This window comes from Chinchilla lanigera, unplaced genomic scaffold, assembly GCF_000276665.1.
Source record: "Chinchilla lanigera isolate Chin_1 unplaced genomic scaffold, ChiLan1.0 scaffold00139, whole genome shotgun sequence".
Taxonomy (NCBI): Eukaryota; Metazoa; Chordata; class Mammalia; order Rodentia; family Chinchillidae; genus Chinchilla; species Chinchilla lanigera.
Window position 1 is genome coordinate 2,210,293 of NW_004955540.1, and position 22,338 is coordinate 2,232,630.

The 22,338-nt window shown below is 41.8% G+C and overlaps 1 protein-coding gene across 2 annotated transcripts in view; it reads right to left on the reverse strand.

The window, feature by feature from the left end:
• The window catches only part of Atad2 (ATPase family, AAA domain containing 2), a 61,370-nt gene extending 43,585 nt beyond the window's left edge, over nt 1–17,785 (reverse strand). Inside the window, exons 1-4 of one of the 2 annotated variants that reach the window (XM_013507927.1) lie at nt 16,913–17,785; nt 6,505–6,653; nt 1,197–1,246; nt 90–249 (exon numbers count right to left, since the gene is read on the reverse strand). In XM_013507927.1, coding sequence (XP_013363381.1) covers nt 90–249; nt 1,197–1,246; nt 6,505–6,653; nt 16,913–17,068 — 515 coding nt within the window. In that variant the 5' untranslated portion in view covers nt 17,069–17,785. The remainder of the gene's footprint in view (nt 1–89; nt 250–1,196; nt 1,247–6,504; nt 6,654–16,912) is intronic. The other variant, XM_005410928.2, reaches the window with a different exon arrangement.
• Between the last annotated feature and the right edge of the window lie 4,553 nt (nt 17,786–22,338).

Below are 22,338 nucleotides of genomic sequence, written 5' to 3' on the forward strand. Positions count from 1 at the left end.
ATACGTTCAGGATGGTCAAAACTCATGAGCCTTCTCCAACAAAAAGGTTCTGCCACTTAAACCATCTTGAACTGGGAACTTTCACTTACTTTGTTATAAGTTTGTCGAACAGCACAGACTGATTCACAGCACTGTAACGACTTCTAATCCTACAACTGCGGCGAACTTCAACATCACCGTTCTCTGCACACAGGTGTTGCGTGGTCTGAACGATGTTTCTAGTCCTCAATGACCGTGTGATCACTTTGTCTTCACAGATATACACATAAAATAAAGATTTGAAATAATACAAATACGCAACTCGAAATGAACATGAGTAGCTTTTATGTAATTAAGTTATAGTTCTTTTTTCTAAGTTATAGTAACTTAAACTTACTTCTCTTAAAAACGTTAGAAATCAAAAATCAAAACAATATACACCTGCTATATATATGACCTAGCCCTTCCACTCCCAACAGAAGATATGTAATAATAAACTTGTGCAGGAGTATTCAAAGCAGTTCATAACTGCCCCAAACTGGAAACGATTCGTATCTATTAAAAGACGTGCTATTGTGCTGTATATCCAGATAACGGAATACTATCCAGCAACAAAAAGAACATGAAAGAGACTCAGCAATTATTCTGAATGAAAGAAAGCCGACAGGATATATGCTGTATAATTCCATTTATATAAAATGAGATCCTGAAAACTAGTCTTCAGTGACAGACCAGCAGTTGCTTGGGAATCGAGAACTGAGAGGGCCTATGGGCTTGAAGGAAGCTGGGAGGGTGGGTGTCTGCACATCTACTGAGGTGATAGCTTCATGCACATACTTATATGAAATGATGACAAGCTATAGTCTATATATGCAGGTTACTGTAAGTACCTTGATAAACTTGCAAATACAATATTAAATGTATGTTTAAAAAATCTGAAATGGGGCTGGGGATATAGCTCAGTAGCACAGCACCTGCCTGGCAAGAGCAAGGTTGTGAGTTCAATTCCTGTTAAAAACAAAACAAAACAAAACAAAACAAAACAAAACAACAAACACACAACGAAAAACCAAACACACACACAAATCTGAAATTCAGGCCGGTGATCTAGCTCAGTGGTTCAGTGCTTGCCTAGCACACACAAGGCCCTGAGTTCAATCCCTAGTGCCATCAAAAACCCCCCAAACAAAAACTGAAATGCAATCAACATTACTTACCTTCTTTGCACTCTTCTGTTTTTTTACTAGCCTGTTGTCTGGCCAACTGCCTGCATGAACAAGAAATATTCATTCAAAATAACTGACACAATTTTAAATCCAATACTATATGATACTACAAACTAAGACAAAAAGTTAAATTAACTTAAGATAATAAATACCCAGATACTTAAAAGCCCCATATCAGCCCAAAAAATAGCTTGAAAAGATCTATGCTTATATAGGTAATGGCTAAAAAAGTTTTAAGATTCTTGTTATGAAATTCAGTGGTATAAAAGCCAGGGGTGGTGGTGCATGCCTGTAATTCCAGCACTTGGGAGGCTGAGGCAGGAGGATCACCGCAAGTTCGAGGCCAGCCTGGACTACGAAGCGAGACACTGACATAAAACCAAATAAATTCAGTGGTATATGCATTAGCTCTTAAATGAGCAGAATTAATCCAAGTATCTTTCTTGGAAGAAGTGAAGTCATTTAAGTATTTGAGCACAGTTGAACCAAGTGTTGCACAAAACCAATACAACATATTTCACACATCACAGGGATGTAGTGGCCCCATATCCCTGGGGAATTCATAACTATAATCAGAACCAGTGTCTCTTAACAATATGTTAATTGTCTTCTAAGAACATCTGCCAGCAACAATCTTTATACAATATCCATTATCATCATTCACATGTGGAAATAGTCCCACATGGGAATCAGATATTCCACCTACAAACTGGCAGACAGCATCTACTGAAATGGAAAGAACACTTTGCCAACCTTAAAAAAAAGTACCCTTCATTCATCTTTTTTTAAAAATCCACACACTGATCAAATAAGAGTATGACTCATTTACTTATTTTTGGTAATTTAAATTTCCCATACTCAGGCTGTTATCTGTTAATCAACCTATACATCATGCCATTTGCAAGTAGGCCAGTGGACTATACATGTGGACTTTCAAATGTTAGATTTTAAAATAAAACACCACCTTATCTGGGCGAGTTAGTTCATATATTCTCAGAAAAGTCATTAACAATGGATTACCTCTCGGAACCCAGAGAAGAACCAAAACGAAACTAAAAGCTTTTGATCTGTCCATCAAAGTTCATTCAGAATTTTACACCTTCCTCCTAAAGGAGATCCTTCCATGGAAGATGTAGGATGTTATGAACACACTAATTAAATCAGTAATTTTTCCTTTCACTCTTTTTTTCCCCTGCAGGGGAAAGGAAGTGCTTTTATTTTTGTAGGGGTTGGTAGACTTTATTTTGCTAGATAGTAAATATTTTAGGCTTTTGAGCTATACAGTCTCTATCACATCTACTTGACACTGTAGCATGAAATTAGCCATAGATAAGATGATTGGGCATAAATGCAATTATTTACAAAAACAGGTAAGCAGATTTTATCAACCTCTGCCATCTGATGAAAGCTACTGATCTTTATTCCCTACAAAACTGTACACATACACAAGTTTAAACATTACTGCAGAAGATTCATGTATCCCTAAAGACAACAAATAATCACTGGACCTTAGTTAAGAACCCCAGGATCAGTGAAAGATATAGATACCACTTTCACGGTACAGTTACTCAAAACTTTATGTATCTTTCTAACACCGGGTCTCTGGTCTTTCAGGCCATCCCAAAAAAACAGAGGTGGGGGGTGTAAGCAAAAAAGGATAACTAAGCAGCACATACTGGTAGGATTAAGAAACAGAAAGTACACAAACTTGAATTCAAAAATACTATCAGCCAGGGGCTGGGGAATTTATGGCACAGTGCCTGCTCAGCAAGTGCAAGGCTGTGAGTTCAATCCCTGGTACCAGAAAAAAACCAAAAAAAAAACCAAAAAAAAAAAAAAAGAAAAAATACTATCAGCCATTTGATATAAGCCTTGTACAAACAGATTCTGATGTTACCACCATGTAAAATAATAGACAATATTTGTAATAATAATATATGGAATTAATTTTATATAGGAATTCTCACAGAAGACATACAAATGGACAATAAGCAAATAAAAAGATATACAGTATTAGCCATTAGGAAAATGAAAATTACAATCACAGTGAGATACTTCATCCCCATTAAAGGCTAACTCCAAAAAGACTATGACAGGCGGTGATAATGTGGAGAAATTACAACCCTCATTCAGTGCTGGTGGGAATATAAAATGGTGCAGCTGCCTTGAAAACATAGGATGGCCATGCACCAAAATGCCAATGCTGCCAATGACCACCCAATTCCACTCCCAGGTATATTCCCAAGGGAATTAAAAAAAAAAACCAACACAGAAACTTGTACACCAAAAAAGAAACAAAAAACAAAAAACTTGTACACCAAAGTTTGTAACGTTATTCACAATAGCAGGGGCTGGGGATTTAGCTCAGCGGCAAAAGCGCCTGCCTGGCAAGCGCAAGGTCGTGAGTTTGGTTCCCGGTACCGGAGAAAAACAAAAAAACAAAACAAAACAAAACAAAACAAAACAAAACAAAACAAAACACAACAGCAGAAAAATGGAAAGTAGCCCATGTCCACAAACTGATAGGGAATAAACAAGTCATGACCCGTTCATACAACAGAATCTTATTGTGCAACTGAAAAAGCTAAGCATGACAGACAGTGCATGGACAAACTCTGAAAACATTATACCATGTGAAAAATGACAGACACAAATGCCATGTATAACATGATTTTATTTATACAAAATGTCTGTAGTAGACAATCTGCTCAGATGAAAGTAGATTCATGATGGCCAAGGGGTAGGAGACAGGTGGGGGCAAGAGCTGTGAAAGTTAAAGGGGTACAAAGTTTCTTTTTGTGTTTGCAAAATTGCTGTGAAATTGGACAGTGATCATTACAATACTGTTAATAGATTAGAATGACTGATGAATTGTGTACTTTAAAATCATTAAATTTTATGGTATACGAAAAATAATGGAATTCAATGTATTTTAGAGGGATTTGATTAAAATATCAAATCAGATGGGTGAGCGGCACACATCTGTAATTCCAGGACTCAGGAGGCTGAGGTAAGAAGATGGCTGAATTTGAGGCCAGCCTCAGCTACACAGTGAGTTTAAGGCAGTCTGAACTACAAAATGAGATTCTGTCTCAAAACACAAACAAAAACAAAAACTTTTGTGTTACACTGTATTTCAGTTTAGTATCTCAGAAACTGAAATGTGTGGCTGGGCTTGGTGGCCAATGCCTGTAATCCCAGTACTCAGGAGGCCAAGGCACAGCCTGGGCTACAAAGTGAGCTCAAGGCCAGCCTCAACTGCACAGTGAGAACCCTGTTTCAAAAAGACCACAAAAACCCCAAAAAACTTAGGACAAAGTTTCTTACAGCACTGATTACAAACTGGCATTTTACAAGCATGGTGTGGTCAGCAGTCCTATCCTTGCTGCAGGGCGCTTGGTGCCTCTTTTCTGCTGCTTTTGTCACTAAGCTGTCTGGGTTCTCCTGTAACAGGAATCTCCAGTGCCAGGATTTCTGCTGTGAGTTTTCCTACTCTTATGGGCACTTTTTCAGTTGCCATTCTGGAACACGGATTTTCCTCAATTTAGTGCACCCCAGGGGGTTTAATAATCAAAATGTTGGGGCCCAGCACATAGCTCAGTGGCACAGCGCCTGCCTGGCAAGCATGAGGTTGTGAGTTCCACTCCTGATACCAAAAAAACCCACAAACAACAACAAGAAAAAAAAACCCAAAAAGAAACCAACATCAAAATGCTTTATTATTTCACCTCATTATGCAAACTGTACAGCACATGGGCATTAACACCCACAGTATTTAAAATGGCCTAAAAATTGCCACTGGCCAATGGCTGGTCCTCCTGGATGTCAGACACAGTAAAACGCTCATTTTCCACTGAAGTGTCAACAGAAGCACTGTGCTACATGACACCTCACCTCTCCCGATACATACAAAACTAATGTGCTGACAGCAGAAGATCCAAATACTGATCTGTTTTCTATTTGGTAAAAATTCAGGTGGTACAGCCCGCTTCATTTTTTCTCAAAGTGTCTACATAAATCAAGTTTTTCTTTTTAAGTTCATCATGAAGTTCCACTAAGCTGTATCAACTGTCACTCCTATTGTTCTGCTAATAAATATATATACAATTCTTTTAGTACCTTTAATACATTCCACAAGCGTAAGAACACCTCTTGTGGGATTTGATCGGGTTGGCTGTCGTCTTTACCTCTGCACCAGCATGTATTTCTGCACTTTGCTGGTAATGATCTCAGTGTCTGCTGGAACCTGCACCTTCACTCCCTCTGTAGCTGGCTTTAGTTCCTTCATAAGGCATAAGCATACTAAATCTGCATCTTCCTCGAGATGGTCCTAACGTCTCATCTACAGTCAGCTGAAATCTAGAAGTAACACTGACCTGCTGACAAATTCCTCAAGTGAGGCACAGACAGCAGCTAACTTACTTGACTCTCTCTTTTCTAGTTTCGACATTATCAAATCTGATGTAACATACTAAAAATGAAACTCAAGCCAGACTCATAGCAGCACGAAATATGGGCCTTCCCATTCCCCCTGTTGCCCACAATGGATGGTATCTTTGCGACCAGACTTAAAAATAGTGAAAACTACAAAAACTTAGTGCTTTAACACAAAAAAACAAGCTCTGTCGTGTTTACTACTGACGGGTCGCCAGGACCTGACATACTGCATTTTTTCCTCTGTGCAGAGTTGCAGACACTGAGCAAAACTCTCTGCTGGATTAGGTACTCCACGTGGCAGGAGACTAGAGAAAGGCTGAGTATGCGATGCAGACAAATGAAGAAAGTAGCACTTTTAAAAACGTGTTGAGTCCTCAGGAACCATCTGTAGTAGGTGCTGGTTAAATATGCATAAAAACCCTAGTCCCAATAAACTAATTTTTAAAAACCCCAAGGAAAGTTTTTTTAAAAAATCACATATTCTGCCTCTTTTGTAAGGACTACTTTAGAATCACACGAATATACAGAAATTTATAAATGACTCAGAAATGGGGAAAAATTTGATAGCAAGCAATCAGAAACAGAACTGTTTTGAATGAAACAGATTGTGTACAGGCTATGAGACAGAACCACAAGTCACTTCCCAGACATGCTGCTTTGAACAAGAAAACAAAGACAAGCCTGACTGGGTACAGGCATATTTAATTTTAATTTGATAATATTCACTTGTGACAATTTCATTTCAAATAAATTAATTTACAACACGGAAACCTTGATAACTGGCCAAAAATACACTTGAAGAATTAAATACAAATTCCTGGTTTAAAACAATCTGCACGACTTGCCAACCCTCTCGCGTTACCTTGTAAAGTGCCTGCCAATAGCATGTTTCTCCGTTATTTCCGTTTTCTTATGGAAACTAGAATCTGAAGAAGTCTGCGCACTTTTTCTCAAGGACCTTAAAGAACGTGTCTGGTGATACGTTCCGACTTCCTTAACTGAAGATCCATCCTTTAAGAAAAATTAAGAGAGCTATCAAGTCTTTTAGCCAAAACCCTCAATTTAAACTCCTCCTAAAAGTTTTCTTCTGGCTACAAGTTAGTAAAAATTGCTTTTGCTGCAGAATCACTTTGTATCTCTTCAAGAAACATTAGTTGACATCTCATTTCAGAATAAATATCAGCAACCGTCTGGCTACAAGTTAGTAAAAATTGCTTTTACTGCGGAATCACTTTGTATCTCTTCAAGAAACATTAGTTGACATCTCATTTCAGAATAAACATCAGCAACGGTTACAGAATAGCTAATACAAGATGTACTGATGGTTCACAGTTCTATTTCATAACTAGTGGTCTAGACAGTGAAGTTTTCTACCATGGGTTTTTGAAAGTATTTTAATTCCTGTCCTGCTCTCTGCCTACCTTTACCTTGTCATTTAATTGGTTTTGGGTAGCACATCTGGCTGGTTTGCAAGTAAAGTAAGATTTTTTTTTAAAGGTTAGCAGGAGATGGCTAAAGTTAAGAGACAAGGATCTGTCTAAGAAATAGATGGGCATGTCATGAAACATTAAATGATACTCATGGTCTGTTACCACCTTTACCAGTTATGCCTGTATTTAAGGATATTTGAAAAAAGAACACCTATATCTTAGATCACTAGTGTAATAATAAGACTTCCTATGGAATGTTTTAAAGGAACCTAATTCCAGATTCTCAACTCTCTTAAATTCTTTTTTATTTGCGGGGGTGGGGGTGGGGGTGGTGTGGTGTGTGTGTGTGTGTGTGTGTGTGTGTGTGTCTCTCTCTCTCTCTCTCTTTGAGACACAGTCTCGCTATGCAGTTCAGCCTGGCCTTGAGCTTGCAATGATCCTCCTGCCTCAGCCTCCTGAGTGCTGGGATTACAGCTGTGTGCTACCACACCTGGCCCTAAATTCTTTCTCTTAAAAACACCTGCTAGCAGCCCAACACCTCCCATTCATTCGTCCTTCTCATTTCTCACCCATTCAGGACCCAGGGGCCTGAAAACCTTAGTAAAGCCAAGGACAATACTGATGCGAGGTGTCAGGAAGGAAGCTAATGATCGTGACAGATCCTTTCACTTGGTGAGTCGTTTCCAGTTCTTTTTCTCAACACAATTGAGATCTAATAAAGCCGAGTGCTAAAAATAATTTTTGGCAAATGATCTGACACATAAACAGAAAGGCCTAAGTGGCTCCAAAACAAAACTTTCATTACGATCAATTTACTTATATGGAGTGTGCTTACATTTATAAAAACAGTGGAATTGATGCAGAACACTGTCTAGTAGTAACGAACACTCTCAAGTGGATGAACTGAGACTATCAGGTATTTGTGTGTGCATATTCATAGCATGATACTCACAACAGTCAAAACAGGAATCCAAGTGTCCACTAACAGAACAGCGGATAAATAAAATGTGGTATACACAATGGAATATTATTGACTTTAAAAAACAATGGATATTTTAATATGGGCTCTAACATACATTTTGTTTTTGCATTTTTTTTCAGACAGGGTACTGCTGCATAGTTCATGTTGGCCTTGAACTCACATTCCTCCTTCCTCAGTCTCCAAAATGCTAGGATCATACACATGCACCACCATACTTAGCATGAATTACCTTTTAACTCATTAAAATAGCTGGGCGTGGTGGTGCACACCTGTAATCCCAGCACTCGGATCACTGCAAGTTCGAGACCAGCCTGGGCTACAAAGTACGCTCAAGGCCAGCCTGAACTGCATAGCGAGACCCTGTCTCAAAAAGACAAAAAAAAAAAAAAAAAAGACATTAAAATAACAAATTACAAAGAGACAAATATTACATATGATTCTTCTATGTGATTCAGTCAAATACAGAAAGAGCAGAACAGTAGTTGTCAGGGAATAGGGAGGGAAGAACAAGGAGTCAATGTTTAATATTTTGAAAGATGAAAATGTTCCAGAGATGGATAGTGATGATGGTTAGTTACAGAAAATGAATGTGCTTAATGTTGCAAAACTGTACAGTTAGAAATGGAAAATCTTATATTATCTGCATTTTGCTGTAACAAGGTAAATGCTACCATATTCCAGGGGATAATAAAAAACTATCAGTTTCCATAAGAAAAGAAAAAGGGGGGTAATTATACTGGGAGAAAAGAGTCACCGAGAAACTTGGAAGAATCAATCCTAGCATATCAAAGAACCTTAGATCTGCACTGAGTGGCTTGAGAGTTCATTCTCTCTAAGCACCAGGTATGGTGTATAAAAAAACAAAACAGGCTTTTGGAGAATCGTGTAAGTATATATTAGAAAATTTTAAATCTAAATAACTCTCTCTTTTTTGAGACAGGATCTTGCTATGCAGTTCAGGCTGGTTTTGAACTCACAATGGAGCCCAGGCCATCCTGGAACTCGTGATCCTCCTGCCTTAGTCACCTAAGGGCTGGGATTACAGGTATGCACCACCACGCCCAGCTTCTAAATACCTTTCAAAAACACACTTCAAGGCTGGAGGAACAGCTTAGCAGTAAAGCACCTGCCCACCTTGGTTTTAATCTGCAGCATCATTTAAAAAAAAAAAAAAAAGCTCATTACTATTGGAAAAATGAAGAAATGCACAAAAATGAAAATGTCTCCCTTAACTTTAGCCATCACCATCCACTGCTACCTTTTGCTGAATACACCATTCTATTTCTTGCAAACATATGTTCTTTTTTTCCCTTGTGCAGGTGATTGTTATAAGCATGCACTCTTTACCAGCACTCACATGATTTTAAAATTGAACTGCACACATTTGATAACTCTTTCCAGTAATACATTTTTCTGTATCATTAAATATTCTAAAATATTTTATTTTATTTTATTTTTGTTTTTTGTTTTTTTTCCGGTACCGGGAACCGAACTCACAACCTTGCACTTGCCAGGCAGGCGCTTTGCCGCTGAGCTAAATCCCCAGCCCCTCTAAAATATTTTAAAGTGAATGGTGTGTCAGTCATTTGATGAAATATACTAAACACAGTTTTGGTGTGCAGGAATTAACTTCTGATGCTCTATAGCACAGTATGAGAACTATGGCTTTATTTGAGTCATTTGTAGGAAAATAGAAGAACGTTGAGACAATAATGTTAAGTGAAATAAACCAGACATCAAAGCTCAAATGCCATGTGGTTTCTCTTATATGAGAAATCCAAACTATAAGTAATTTAAAGAGCAAAATACAGATAACAAGAAACAAGACAGATCTTTTGCAATGGGAAGGAGGCAGTAGATGGAGGAGCAGGTGTAGGAGAAAGTTAAGTAAAGAAGCATGCTCTGTCCATGCACCAACTCCCCCCCCCCCGTGAGTACACACATGTTCGATAAACATGCACTAATACAAAGTTTTTAGAAAGAACTGGCTTAGCCAGGTGTGGTGTCACATCCCTGTAATCCCAGCATCTGGAGGCCTTGTCTCAAAGAAACAAAGCACTGGTTTAAAACAATTGAGCCAGGAGTTGTACAACACACCTGTAATCCCAGCACTCTGGGAGGCTGAAGCTGGAGGATTACAAATTCAAGTCCAACCTGGGCAATTTGGCAACTTAGACTGTCTAAAAATAGGAGCTAGAGATGTACCGAAAAGTCTGAGTGTTCCAGCCAATAAGAGAAGCGTCTGAAATGACATATACGCCAATTTAATCAATCTGATCACTACACTTTGTATACACAGTGAAATGTCACACTGAACCAAATATGTACCATTACTATGTGTCAAAAATGAAATGTTTGAGCCAGGCGTGGTGGAGCATCCGTATAATCCCAGCACTCAGGAGGCTGAGGCAGGAGGATTCTTGTGAGTTCGAGGCCAGCCTAGACTACAAAGTGAGCTCAAGGCCCACCTGAACTGCATAGGGAGACCCTGTCCCAAAAAGAAAAAAAAGTCTGAAAAACCCAAACTGTTTAATGTATTATCTGCAATTTTTGATGTTATAAATCCCTCTAGATGAATTATCTTATGTACATCTCTTCTCCTAAGGAAAATGAGAAGTTAATAAGTCAGTCATAATTCAATGTCTAATCAAATTAATTCCCAAGAGATAAGCTAAATGTCACCTGTTAAGACTAATTAACATTGTGTGACAGATGGGAACTTCCGTTTTCTATATTTTTATTCACAACATGTATTACTAGAAAAAAGTCCTAAGAAGTAGAAACAGAGAGAAAAGAATTTGCTAGACCTGGAAATGCACCATTTATTCCTTTGCTAAAATCAACTTTAATACTGTGAGGACTAAGGTATTTAAGAGTCAAATTTTGCCAGGTACAGGGGCTCAGCCTGCAATCCCAGCTACATGGGAGACTGAGGCAGGACCACTGCAAACTCAAGCCCCACCTGGGCAATTTAGGGACTCTGGAGAGACGACGACTTAAAATAAAATGAGCTGGGAATGTAGCCCAGGGCAAAGGTCCTACGTTCCATCTTCAGGACTGCAGGTAGGGGTGGCGCTGGAGGTGATGTTTCAAGCAAGGGGAAAATAAATGTTTAAGTCTGCCATGACCCGGCAGACTTGGTAAACCACAAGGAGCAGGCAGTAACAGAACAGCAGAGTCTCTCCTAAAGTGGACATAACTGCGGAAACATTCTATCTTTTCCCACAAAAGATCAAGCTTGTTAAAGCTTTAAATTCATGACAAAAAAAGTTGGAGGAGACAGGGATCGGTGTGGCATTCCTCTAATCCTAGCACTTAGGAGGCACGAGGATCTTTTCAAGTTCAAGGCCAATCTGGATTACACCAGTGTGAGACCTTGTATCAAACAAAACAAAACAAAACAAAAAAAACAAAAAACCCTTAAAGGGAGAAATTAGTTGGTTGAGTCATTTTAAATGTCAATAAAAAGCCAGGTGTGAGGCCGGGTGTGGTGGCACACACATGTAATCCCAGCACTCAGGAGGCTGAGGCAGGAGGATCGTTGTGAATTCTAGACCAGTCTGAGCTACAAAGTGAGCTCAAGACCAGTCTGAACTCCATATCGAGACCCTGTCTCAAAAAAAAAAAAAAAAAAAAAAGCCAGATGTGGTTGCCGGCAGGTGGATTGCCTCAAGCTAGAGGCCAGCCTGAGCTACAAGATGAAACTGCCTGAAAAAAAAAAAAACAACCAAAAACCAAACCAAACCAAATAAGGACAGATACTAATGGTTACTTTATAAGGCAAATGTATGTGTGTATCTACTAGGTTCTGTGGCTAGCATAAAGCAACTGCACTGTGAGTGGTAGTTATTACTATCATAATCTTTTTTAACTGGTTGTTCCAACTCTAGACTGGTTGACTAAAATCCATCTTGAAGGGCCTGGGATATAGCTTAGTGGCACAGTGCCTGCCTGGCAAGTACAAGGTCTTGAGTTCCAGTTCTGCTACCAAAAAAAAAAAAAAAAAAATCATCCCGACCAATCTCATCAGAACCCTGTTCTAGTGCCTTGCTGCTTCCCAAAATAGTAACTTTTTTTTTTTTTTTTTGGATGAGACAGGGTCTCCCTAAATAGTGTAGGCTGGCCTCAAACTCCCAGTGATCCTTCTGTCTCAACCTCCGTAGTGCTGCGATTATAGGAGTGTGCCACCATGCCTGGCTTACAACTTGAAATTAATGTACAGTTTCCACACACACCCTCTACTGTCCATCCTTAAGTGACTGTAGATAAAAACAACCCTAAGCCTGCAGAAATCCAAGAGCTTCAGACCTGCAAAAGTACAGAAATAGTGGCTGGTCTGACTCTGGAGGGAAGCTGAAGAAAAATACCTCAGTCTAAGGTTATAGGATGAAAATGACAGAAAACAAGATGGGTGTGGGGCACATGCCTATAACCCCAACACTGTGGGAGGCTGAAGCACAAGGATCTACAGTTCAAGTGCAGCCTGGGTAACTCAGCAAGATCCTGTCAAAATAAATAAAATAAAAGTAAAGAACTGCAGACAGGTTCAATCCACAATAATGGGAGGAAAACAAAAGTCAAAATGGAGCAAGATCTGTGACAGAATTCAGCAGCAGTGTTTGCCTAGCATGAGCCAGACCGCAGGCTCCCTCATCAGCAGGGCGCATGTGCACAAGCTCCCCAGCCGGAGACCACAGAACCTAGTTATGAATAAATAGGTAACTGTAGGTACCTTCAGAATTTGAGGATTAGGAGTTTTTGAACTTTAACAATTTCTGAGCTGAGTGTGAGGACACACACCTATAAGCCCAGAGGCTGAGGCAGGTGGATCCTCCTAAATTAAAGGCCAGCCTAAACTATATAATATAGAAGACTGCCTCAAAAAATCAAAATAATAATAATAAAGAAAGATTCAAGTCAATGTATTAAGTAAGAGTAAAATGAACCATTTGTGAAAGTAACCTACCCTACCAGGTGTGGTAGTGCACACTTGTAATCTCAGCATTCAGGAGGATCACTCTGAGTTTGAGGCCAACCTGGGCTATACCGGGAGACCCTGTCTCAAAAAATAAAACAAAACAAAAAAGAAAGTAACTTACCCTAAGAAATGCTACAAATATAGCTAAAAGTATTAGGAAATATCCAAATACAATTAGTGTCATCAGGAAGTTAAATTTCTGTAATACATTTTGATGTAAAAAAAGGCAAAGTACTACCTAACCAGTGTAATACATGTAAAGCCTCCAAATTAGGAAATAATTCTCTATTTTCTTTCTTTTTTCCATTACCGGGAATGAAACTCATGACCTTGTGCTTGCCAGACAAGTGCTGCGCCGTTGAGCTATATCCCCGGCCCAGGAAATAATTCTAACCACAAAGGAATACTTCATTTTTCGGTATTAGTGTGTTTGTAAATATTACCTATAACCCTTCAAGATGTATTTCTTTTAATTTAACTTGCTCACTAAGTAACTTCTGATCATCATTTTTGTCTACTTTGGTTCCCTGATTTATAGACATGATCACTTTGGCTCAAAAAAGTATAATTCAAGCCAAACATGGTTGTACATGCCTGTAAATCTAGCACTTGAGAGGCTGAGGCAGGAAGATTGTGAGTTCAAGGCCAATCTGAACTACAGAGTGAGGCCCTGAGTCAAAACAAAACAGGTACACATAGTCTATACCAGTGGTGGTGGACCTATAGCACATGTGCCAGAGCCTGCCATTTATTATCACTGAAAGCTCTAAAAGGTTCGCCATCACTGGTCTGTCCTGAAAACCTTGGCATGGAAAAAAACTCCACCCTACAGCAGGCAGCTGAGTGCATTCTAATTGCTCAACCATCACACAGCATTTCCAGCAAAATCTCTGGATACTGCAGTATTAGGTTTCTCCTGGGAGGACAGGCATGTGCCACCACGCCTGGCCTAAATTCTTTTTGAGCAAAAACAAATACTACCTATCTACTACATACCAGGCTCTGTTCTAGGTGCTGGGAACACACCACTCAACAAAAAGCAAAAATCCAAGACCCTATGGAGTTTCATTCTAATTTGAGTGAGATAAAAATATTTAAAAACTAGGAAATCATAGAATATGCTGCTAAAAGGTAGTACATGCTAGGAGAACATAAAGCTGGATAAAAGGTCATGTCAGAGAGAGTGGTCTGTGATTCTGAACAGGGTGTTTAAAATAGCATCATTGAAATGAAATTTTAGCGAACACCTAAAAGAGACTGCCTCCTAGGTAGGTGCAAAACAGTTCCACAGTTCCAGGATGAATTTGGCTAAGTTGTTTAAGTCTCTGTCTTAGCTTCCTCAGCCATAAAAACAAAAAACAAAAACTTAAATCTCACAAGATTATGAAGACCTAGGTAGTATTTGTGTAATTCTTTTTTTTTTTTGGCGGTATGGGGGATCAAACTCACGACCTTGCGCTTGCCAGGCAGGTGCTTATGCCACTGAGCTATATCCCCAGCCTGTGTATAATTCTTATAACACATTAAGCACTGTGACTTGAGGATTCTTTGGTTTGTTTTTTTATTTAAAAATATAAAATCTGGGGCTGGGGATATAGCTCAGTGGCACAAGCACCTGCCTGGCAAGCACAAGGTCCTGATACCAAAAAGAAGAAGAAAAAAAAGACAATAAAAATATAAAATCTGGCAAAAGGCACGTGTCCTGTAGATATCAGGGAAGAGTGTTCCTGATAGAGGGGGACCAAATATAAAGGTCTTGGTATTGAAGGGGCAGCTAAGCTAGTGGCTAGAAAGGGAGTGAGTTTTGCCAAGAGACAGCTATCATTATAGTGATAAAGGAAGATGACCAGAGGGGGTGGGGCTGCTTCCAAACTCTTAGAACCGGGAATCGTTAGAATTTTTGAGCAGAGGAGGGATCAACTGCTTTGACTTTTTAAAAGAATGACTGCATTTAAAACTGACTGTTGGAAGACAGGCACGATATACACATGTAGTGGTGTAAAAAAAAAAAAAAAAAAAGGTGCCCAGTCAAAAAATCTATTTTAATAACCTAGGCAAGAGATAAGGCAACAAGGGCAGCAATGGAGACACAGGAACTGGCTGGACTCTGAATACGTTTTGGAAACAGAGCCAACAGAATTTGTTCATGTACTGGATATGAGGAGTCAAGAGAGAATCTAACTTCAGGAAAGATAAGAGTGGCCGGGGCTGGGGATTTAGCTCAGCGGCAAAAGCGCCTGCCCGGCAAGCGCAAGGTCGTGAGTTCGGTTCCCGGTACCGGAGAAAAACCAAAAAAAAAAAAAAAAGAAAGATAAGAGTGGCCATTAATTAAGATCAAAGAAGACCTAAAGAGCTAAAAATGCCCAAGTCCTAACTATATATAATCAAGTGCTCAGTTAATCTTACATGTACGGTCACATTTAATGCACACTACCCATGTGGTGGGTGTGGCCCAAGTAACAAGTGGAGAAAGCTGCTGATTACTGGTAAGCTTGGTAAGATGAGATGCTAAATAAACTAACAGTCATCTGCAGGGCTGATGTACCTAACCAGTATGCAATGGATGTCATCACATGGTCACAGAATCTAGCGTTGCCCTTAAAAAAATAAACATTCAGTAAATACTTGAAAGTAGCTTTTCTGATCACAGGTACATAGGTCAGACAGGAATTGAGTTCAGCACAGAATTGTGTGGCCATTCCAGAGCTCTGCCATTTCCTACACCCAACTGAGAAGTCTTTTTTCTCTTTTTGAGGCAGAGTCTCGTTACGTAATATAGGTTGGCCTTGAAATCAAGGTGATCCTCCTGAGTACTGGGATTACCGGCATGTGCCACGACCCCTGGCGAGAAACAAGTCTTGAAAGTCAGGAAACTGCTTTTCAATTCAGAATCGTAATTTCAGATGGAAGGGACTAGTCTTCCAACCTATTCCTCTTGGAGGAGAAGCGACCAATTATAGCATTTCCACAAACGATACTACTTTCATCTAGTGATCATAACGCAAGGTCACGACACAAGACAAAGTCTGTCTGCAACAGGAGACTCTACCATCACTGACACTGCGCGCCTCCCCTGACAGATTCCTAACCCTTGTCTCCAGTCCTGTCTTTCCTGCGCAGTATCTACCCTCCAATCCAACTGTACTATCTGCTGATGAACTTCAGCGCTGCTTCCTCAACTTCTGCAACCTTTTATGAACGCCGTCCCCTCCACCCATGGCTCCCGAAACAGCCAGGGTGGTGAGGCGGGTGGGAGCGTCCTCTCTCTGCCTTAACTGCTCATCAAAACTCCCACGTGTACCCGCGACTGTAAGAAGCACTTCCTGCAGGCTTCCGCCTCTCGAAACCCTCCGCTATCGTCACTGCAACTGCATCACGGTTCAGCAGGCAGGATCCGGGAGGCAGAAAACCTACGTTCCAATTTTAGACCTACCACTCAAGGGTTACTCCGTGAATCTGTCTTTCTGTCACACAAACGCTGTCACTATGCATTCTCAAAGGCTCAAGGGAAGAAAGTGTGCACAGACGCCAGTCCTCGGCCCTACGCATTATGCAACCGGGGATTCTCCGCGCCCCGGTAACAGCCGCTCTGGACCGCAGCTGGAGGTCAGACAGCCGCCCGCGGTCTGTCCTGCGGTGGACGATGCGCGCGGCCAGCGGTCAGCCAGGCGCACAGCAACGCTCGGGGAACCCGGGTGCGGCAGGCAGGCAGCCAGCAGCCAGCAGCCAACACCCGCACCCCGCCCGGCCATGCCGCTTCCAGCGGGCGGCTGGGCTCCCGGCGCAGGAGGAGGGAGCCGCCCGGGTCTCCCGGCCCGGGGAGCCTTTCCCTCCCCTCGGCTCCGCTACCCCTTCCCGGCCCGGTCCGGCCCGGACTCACCCGCTTCGCGGCCGCAGAGACGGCGGCTCTTTCCGAGCGGCGCCGCCTCCGTCCCATCTGCTCCAGGCTGAGAAACTCGCTAGACAGGTCGAGGGAGTCCGAGGACGAGGCGGCGGAGCGGCTGTGCAGCTCCAGGCTGCTGCGGAGCACCACCATCGCGCTGCCCGCGCCCGGCGCGTCCGCGCGCTCCGCAGCCCGGGCCGGCCTTCCCCGCGCTTCCCTCTTCCCGCTTCCGCGCTCCGAATTCTGGCGCCACGGGCTCCGTGCCGGGCCGAAGCGCGCGCCCAGAATCCCTCCGCCGCGCGGCCTCCCGCGTCGCCCGGGGCGCCGGGCTCGACGCCGTCCTCCGCTACGAGGCGCCCAAGTGCCGAGAAGGCCACGCCGACGCGGACTAGAACACGCGCTGACTGAGCCGGGAGCCCAGCGGGTCTTGGAGCGAAAACGCGTTTTTTCCTTATGTAGTTCCGGCCCGCTGAGCTCGGCGGAGGGACACGGCGTGGGCCGCGCGAAGTCCCGTTTGGAATTTTGGCGCGGGACGGCGGGGCGGGGGGAGGCGCCCGCTCTCTGATTGGCTGGCGGCCCTGGCGGCCCCGCCCCGCCCCTCCGGCACCTGCCCACCGCTTCCCGCCATCCAGGATTCAAATGTAGAACGCCCAGTTCCGGGCCGGCCTCTCAGGAAGTACTTAGCCTTCGGCAGGTTTTTCTTTGAGCCAGCTTGCAGAGGTTTCGCCGATTATTGAACTGAAATAAGTTCATCATTCAAAAGAAAGAACACAAGACGAGCTCAGGGTCAGTAGAGCAGCGACGCGGGGTCTGTACCCAGCTCTGCCACATGATCTGGAGCAAATCATTCACTTCTCCGGTGCTAATTCCCTCCTCTGAAAGATAACTGTAATAATAAAACCTGAAATCCTAAAATGCCATTGTTAGATCTTACTACCGACACTGCTCGTGCCAAGACCCAAGTGAATGTTACATCGCAGGATTACAGAAAACGGCTTCTCCTGGGTGACAGCAGTCACTTGAATATTTTGCTACGTGATCAGACTAGAAGAGTCCTAGTGAAACAGAAACAAAGCCTACTTATTGACCTGGACTTAATAACTACGGCTTATTTTTTTTTTGGCACCAGGAATCGAACTCACAAACTTGCGCTTGCTGGGCAAGTGCTGTGCCGCCCAGCTATATCCCCAGCTGGGCTTATTAATTCAACATGTATTAAACATTTATTGAGCATCTATTGACTCCGGTATTATCCTAAGCACTGAGAATCACAAAAAATGCTCTCGTGGACTTTACATTCTAGTGGAAGGAGAAAGAATATGCTGAATTCAGTGAATGTGCTGACTGAGGTGGTCAAGTGTTACAGAGAAACAGAGAAGAAGGAGAGAACAGTGCAACTCTAAATAGGGTGGTCAGAGACATCCTCCGTGAGAACTCTGAAAAGCACCAGAGAGGAGGGGGGCTCTATCTAGGAAAATGAGGCAGGCAGAAGGAAGCTGAGGACTCGGAGAACAAAACTCCCGCTTCCTGGAACTTACATGTGAAGGGCAGGATGTCGATAAACAAGAAAATGAATAAACAAGGTAACTTCAGCAAAGCAAGTAGGATGAAGAAAATAAATCTGGGTTTTGCCTATTCATTTTTAATAAAAATTCTCAGTGTAGCCAGATGTGATGGCACGCGCCTGCAATCGCAGCACCCAGGAGGAGGCTGAGGCAAGAGGCTCATGAGTTTGAAGGCAACCTAGGCCACATAGTGAGTTCAAGGCAAGCCTGAACTACATACTTGGACCCTGTCTAAAACAAGCAGACAGGGGCCGGAGATTCAGCTCAGTTGTACAGTGCCTGCCTGGCAAGTGCCAGGTCCGGAGTTAGATTCCTGACATGAAAATAAATAAATAAATAAATAATAAAAACAAAAGCAGACAAGCAAAACTGAAAAAAAAATCCTTAATAGAGTGTTGAGGGATGGGTCTATTTCTTAAAGATGATGTAGCAATGTTTAAAACCTTTAGCCCAGGAATTGCACTTCTAGGACTCCATCCTAAAGCAATAATCATAGGCATGGACCAAGTTTTATGTACAAAGATGTTGATTTACTTACAGTAGCAGCCTTACTTACAATAGCATAGGATCTGAAAGCAAACTAATTGTCCAGTAGTGGGGAAAATTTAAGTGAGAATAATCTCCCCACACATAGCTGTTTAGGTTAATATTGATGTTTGATTTTTAAAAGTGTTTTAAATATTAAAATGTCTTAGAGTAACATAGTACATGCTAAAGAACAAAATACCCCCCCAAACCCACAAGAGCACAGAAGTGTAAAAATAAAGATATTAGCTGGGCATAGTGGCACATACCTGTAAGTCCAGCTACTCTGGAGGCTGAGGCAGGAAGATCATAAGTTTGAGTCCAGCCTGGGCAATTTAGCAAAACCCTGTCTAAAGATAAAAAAATAAAATGAGCTGGGGATATAGTTCAGTGGTAGAGCACCCCCAGGTTTGATCTCCAATACTGCAAACGCGTACTAAAAAACCAAAGGCACAAGTCATTCTGTGTGATTACTAGAAGGAAAAAGCAGCTTTCTGTTCCACTCAGGTTCCTGAGCCTAGAAAATATGAATGCGGGGCTTCCTATGGCTGCCTGAGCCTGGTGTGAGAGTGAAGCCAAGCACTGTGGAGCAGCGTTGGAGACGGTGAGAAAGAAGGGCTGGGACATGGCCCTGGCTCTGGTCGCTTATGAGCTGCAGCTCCTCCTTTTCAGTCTCTGCTGTTACATGAAACAATGGCAGCCTTTCTGCCTTATCTTTGGAATGATGGGTCATGACTAATACAGCTGGGCTAGCTGCTTTGCTAAAATCAAGATATAATGAGTTGTAAACCTCTGTCAATTAATTCTTTTTCTTTTTTGGGGGGGGCGGGTTCTGGTACTAGGAATTGAACTCACGACCTTGCGCTTGCCAGGTAGGCACTGTGCCACCGAGCTAAATCCCCAGCCCCAATTAATTCTTAAAAGATAATTAATTTAATAGATTTATGGTAAGTCACATTTTTTTCTTAGTCACAAATGGTTATGGGAATGACACGAAGCTTATCAAGGTACAGTGGCATTTGTAATATATGTTTTTTTTCCTATTATGAAACTCAAGACTCAAATATTTGTATTTAATATTTTTGTTCTTTGAAAAAGGATCTTGCTATGTAGTTTAGACTGGTCTTGAACTCACAGTGATCCACCTGCCTCTGCCTTCTGAGGGCTGGGATTATAGGCATGTGTCATCATGCCCAGCTATATTTAATCTTACGTCCTCTCCTCGAACATATTTTGCAAAGATCATTTTTTGGAGGACACTGGGAATCAAACTCAGGACCTTGCCCTTGCCAGGCAGGCCCTTGTGCCACTGAGCTCTATCCCTGGCCCCTACAAAGATCATTAAGAGATGCTTTAGGGTCATACCGTAAAGCTCTTTCAGTATTCTAGCATGTAAGTCCAGACCCAAAGACTTTTAACCCATGTAAGACAATTTAGTGCTTTCTATTGCTGCACTGACCTTCGCCTTTAATTTTCTTCTGACTGTTATTTTACTTATTTTTTTTGCAGCTTGTGCATCATTTTTCTTTGATGGAGAAAATGCAAGTTACAATAGGCTCTGGATATTTCTGTTTTCTTTCAGTTGTCTGATAACAGAATATAGCACAGGCCCAGCCAATGGGCTTATCTCTTTCTTTTTCTTCTTGTTCTTAATATTGAGTATTAACAATACTCCCTTAGGGGCCAGCTAGGCACTGTGCCTAGCTCAGGGGCATAGTGCCTGCCTGGCAAGTGAAAGGTCCTGAGTCCAATTCCTGGTACCAAAAAAAAAAAAAATACTCCTTCAGGAAAAGATTAAAAAAAACATGTTTTAAGACTGGAGTGTAGGGCTGGGGATATAGGTCAGTGGCATAAGTGCCTGCCTGGCAAGCGCAAGGTTGTGAGTTCAATCCCTGGTACCGCGCAAAAAAAAAAAAAAAAAAAAAAAAAAAAAGACTGGAGTGTACTGGTGTAGACTTATTGAACTTCCCCTTACATGCCTGTGGCCTTTCTCATACCTTCCCTTGTTAGATGTCCCTCCAAATTCCTATTTCTAACATTCTAATCTCATTGGATACTACACTCTGAGTGTATCTTTTATTTCTTTATAATCCAGATCATTGGAGTTTGTAGATTAGAATCTGGTTCTAGGCAGTTCTTACTACTCTGAAGCCATATCTCTTTTTATATGTTTGCACTATAAGATCATATGTAGTTTTCCCTATGATCTATTGTTTTTCCAATTACAGAGAATAACTCCTACTTATAAGGGAAAGTTTAAAAGCAAAACAAAAAGTACTGTGTGATGTAGCTGAGTGTGATGGCATACACCTGCAGTCTCAGCACTTGGGAGGCTCAGGCAGGAGAACTGTCACGACTTCAAGGCCTGCCGGGGCTACGTAATGAGTTCATGGTCAGCCTGAACTGCATAGTGTCTATAAGGTGACCTCACCCCTCATTCCCATAAAATGCCTACCCGAGTAAACTAAATCCTGCCAGGGAATGTTACTGATTGCTCTTGTTAACTAACTATAGCCCCTTACCTCCTCCTCTTAGAGCAATTACTAGAAAGGATATATATATATATATATATATTTATTTATGACGAAAGTATAACTCTAAGATAGAAGGAATCTCTAAACTGTACCCGCAACTCTACCTTTTAAAGACCAAGTGCCAAACTGCAACCCGAAACCCACTTATTTATCAAAAGTGGCAACACTGCAATTAAACCTGAATACTGAGGTTTTTAGTTTAGAAAAAACAATTCATATATTAACATCTTTTGTCTTAAAAGAAAAACACAGTAACACATGTGCATAGGTTCACCACCACTGCCCTCTATGGTACCTAAGGCCAAAGAAGAGTACCCAGGGCCTGGAATGGGGGTGCACACCTGTAATCCCAGCACTCAGGAGGCTGAGGCAGGAGGATTTTTGCGAGTTCGAGACCAGCCTGTGCTATAAAGTGAGCTCAAGGCCAGCCTGTCTCAAAAATAAAATAAAATTAAATTAAAAAAAATTAAGAAAGAGTACCCAGAGAAGGACAAATCTGAAACAAGCTCAGAGGCCCTAGATGATGGAGTGGGCTGTCTCCCAGATCACCAGAGACCTATGCTGGTTTAAAGACAGTGAGGTGGTCTGAAGCTGCCTGGCAAAAAGCAGCACGTGGGGAGCAGTCAGAAATCCAGAGTAGGCCTAGGCAAGGGGAAGTTCAGGAAGCAGCAGAGTCAGAGGCCCTTAGAGGGCATGGGGAAAGTGAAGATAGGAGGGTAGAGGGCTGAGAAAGGGCTATCCGCAGGCTACAGCTGCAAAAGCGGGCCTGCGGCTGGAGCTCACTGGGCTCGGGGTTCTC